The sequence below is a fragment of the Cariama cristata genome, unplaced genomic scaffold (genome assembly GCF_000690535.1).
Source record: "Cariama cristata isolate BGI_N322 unplaced genomic scaffold, ASM69053v1 scaffold28400, whole genome shotgun sequence".
Taxonomy (NCBI): domain Eukaryota; kingdom Metazoa; phylum Chordata; class Aves; order Cariamiformes; family Cariamidae; genus Cariama; species Cariama cristata.
The window spans coordinates 1-461 of record NW_009593407.1 but is presented as its reverse complement, the minus strand read 5'-3'; the positions used below and the strand labels follow the sequence as shown (position 1 = coordinate 461).

Sequence of the window (461 nt, the reverse complement as noted above, 5' to 3'; positions counted from 1 at the left end):
ATCGGCCACCGAAGCGAGGGCTGAGGAGGGAGAGAGGAAGAGCCAGGCCGACCCGAGAAGCGGAACGGGACGCTCGTGCCGGAGCCTACCTTTTCGACGAGATTGCCCGGCAGGAGGTTCTCCACAAACTGCCGCAGGTTTTCCCGAGTGACGGCGTTGTGGAAGAAGGTTATTTTGCCGTTAACGAGCCCCAGTAGGGACGGTGTGCTGTGTGCACCTAGGTGATGGGCGAGGCGCCTTTCGTAGCCGGCGTGAACGACTCCGATTCCCACTCCTGAAAAAGGAGAGCGGCTTCGCGCGAAAGGTCCCCGGCACCCCGAAACGCCCAGCAGGAAAAGGAGGCGGAAGACCCGTTCCCTCGCCCGGCGCCCTGCCCTGGGACTGGCCCTCCTTGCTCTGTACTCTCCCCCTCTGGCAGTCCGCCAAGATTGTATGTAAAACCCCTAGCTTTTCCTAGGGGG

The 461-nt window shown here is 62.3% G+C and overlaps 1 protein-coding gene across 1 annotated transcript in view; it reads right to left on the bottom strand.

The window, feature by feature from the left end:
- The window catches only part of DNAJC16 (DnaJ (Hsp40) homolog, subfamily C, member 16), a gene marked incomplete at both ends in the record, with an annotated part of 4,107 nt that extends 3,833 nt beyond the window's left edge, over nt 1-274 (bottom strand). Inside the window, one exon of the mRNA XM_009710341.1 lies at nt 90-274. Coding sequence (XP_009708643.1) covers nt 90-274 — 185 coding nt within the window. The remainder of the gene's footprint in view (nt 1-89) is intronic.
- Nucleotides 275-461: the final 187 nt, after the last annotated feature.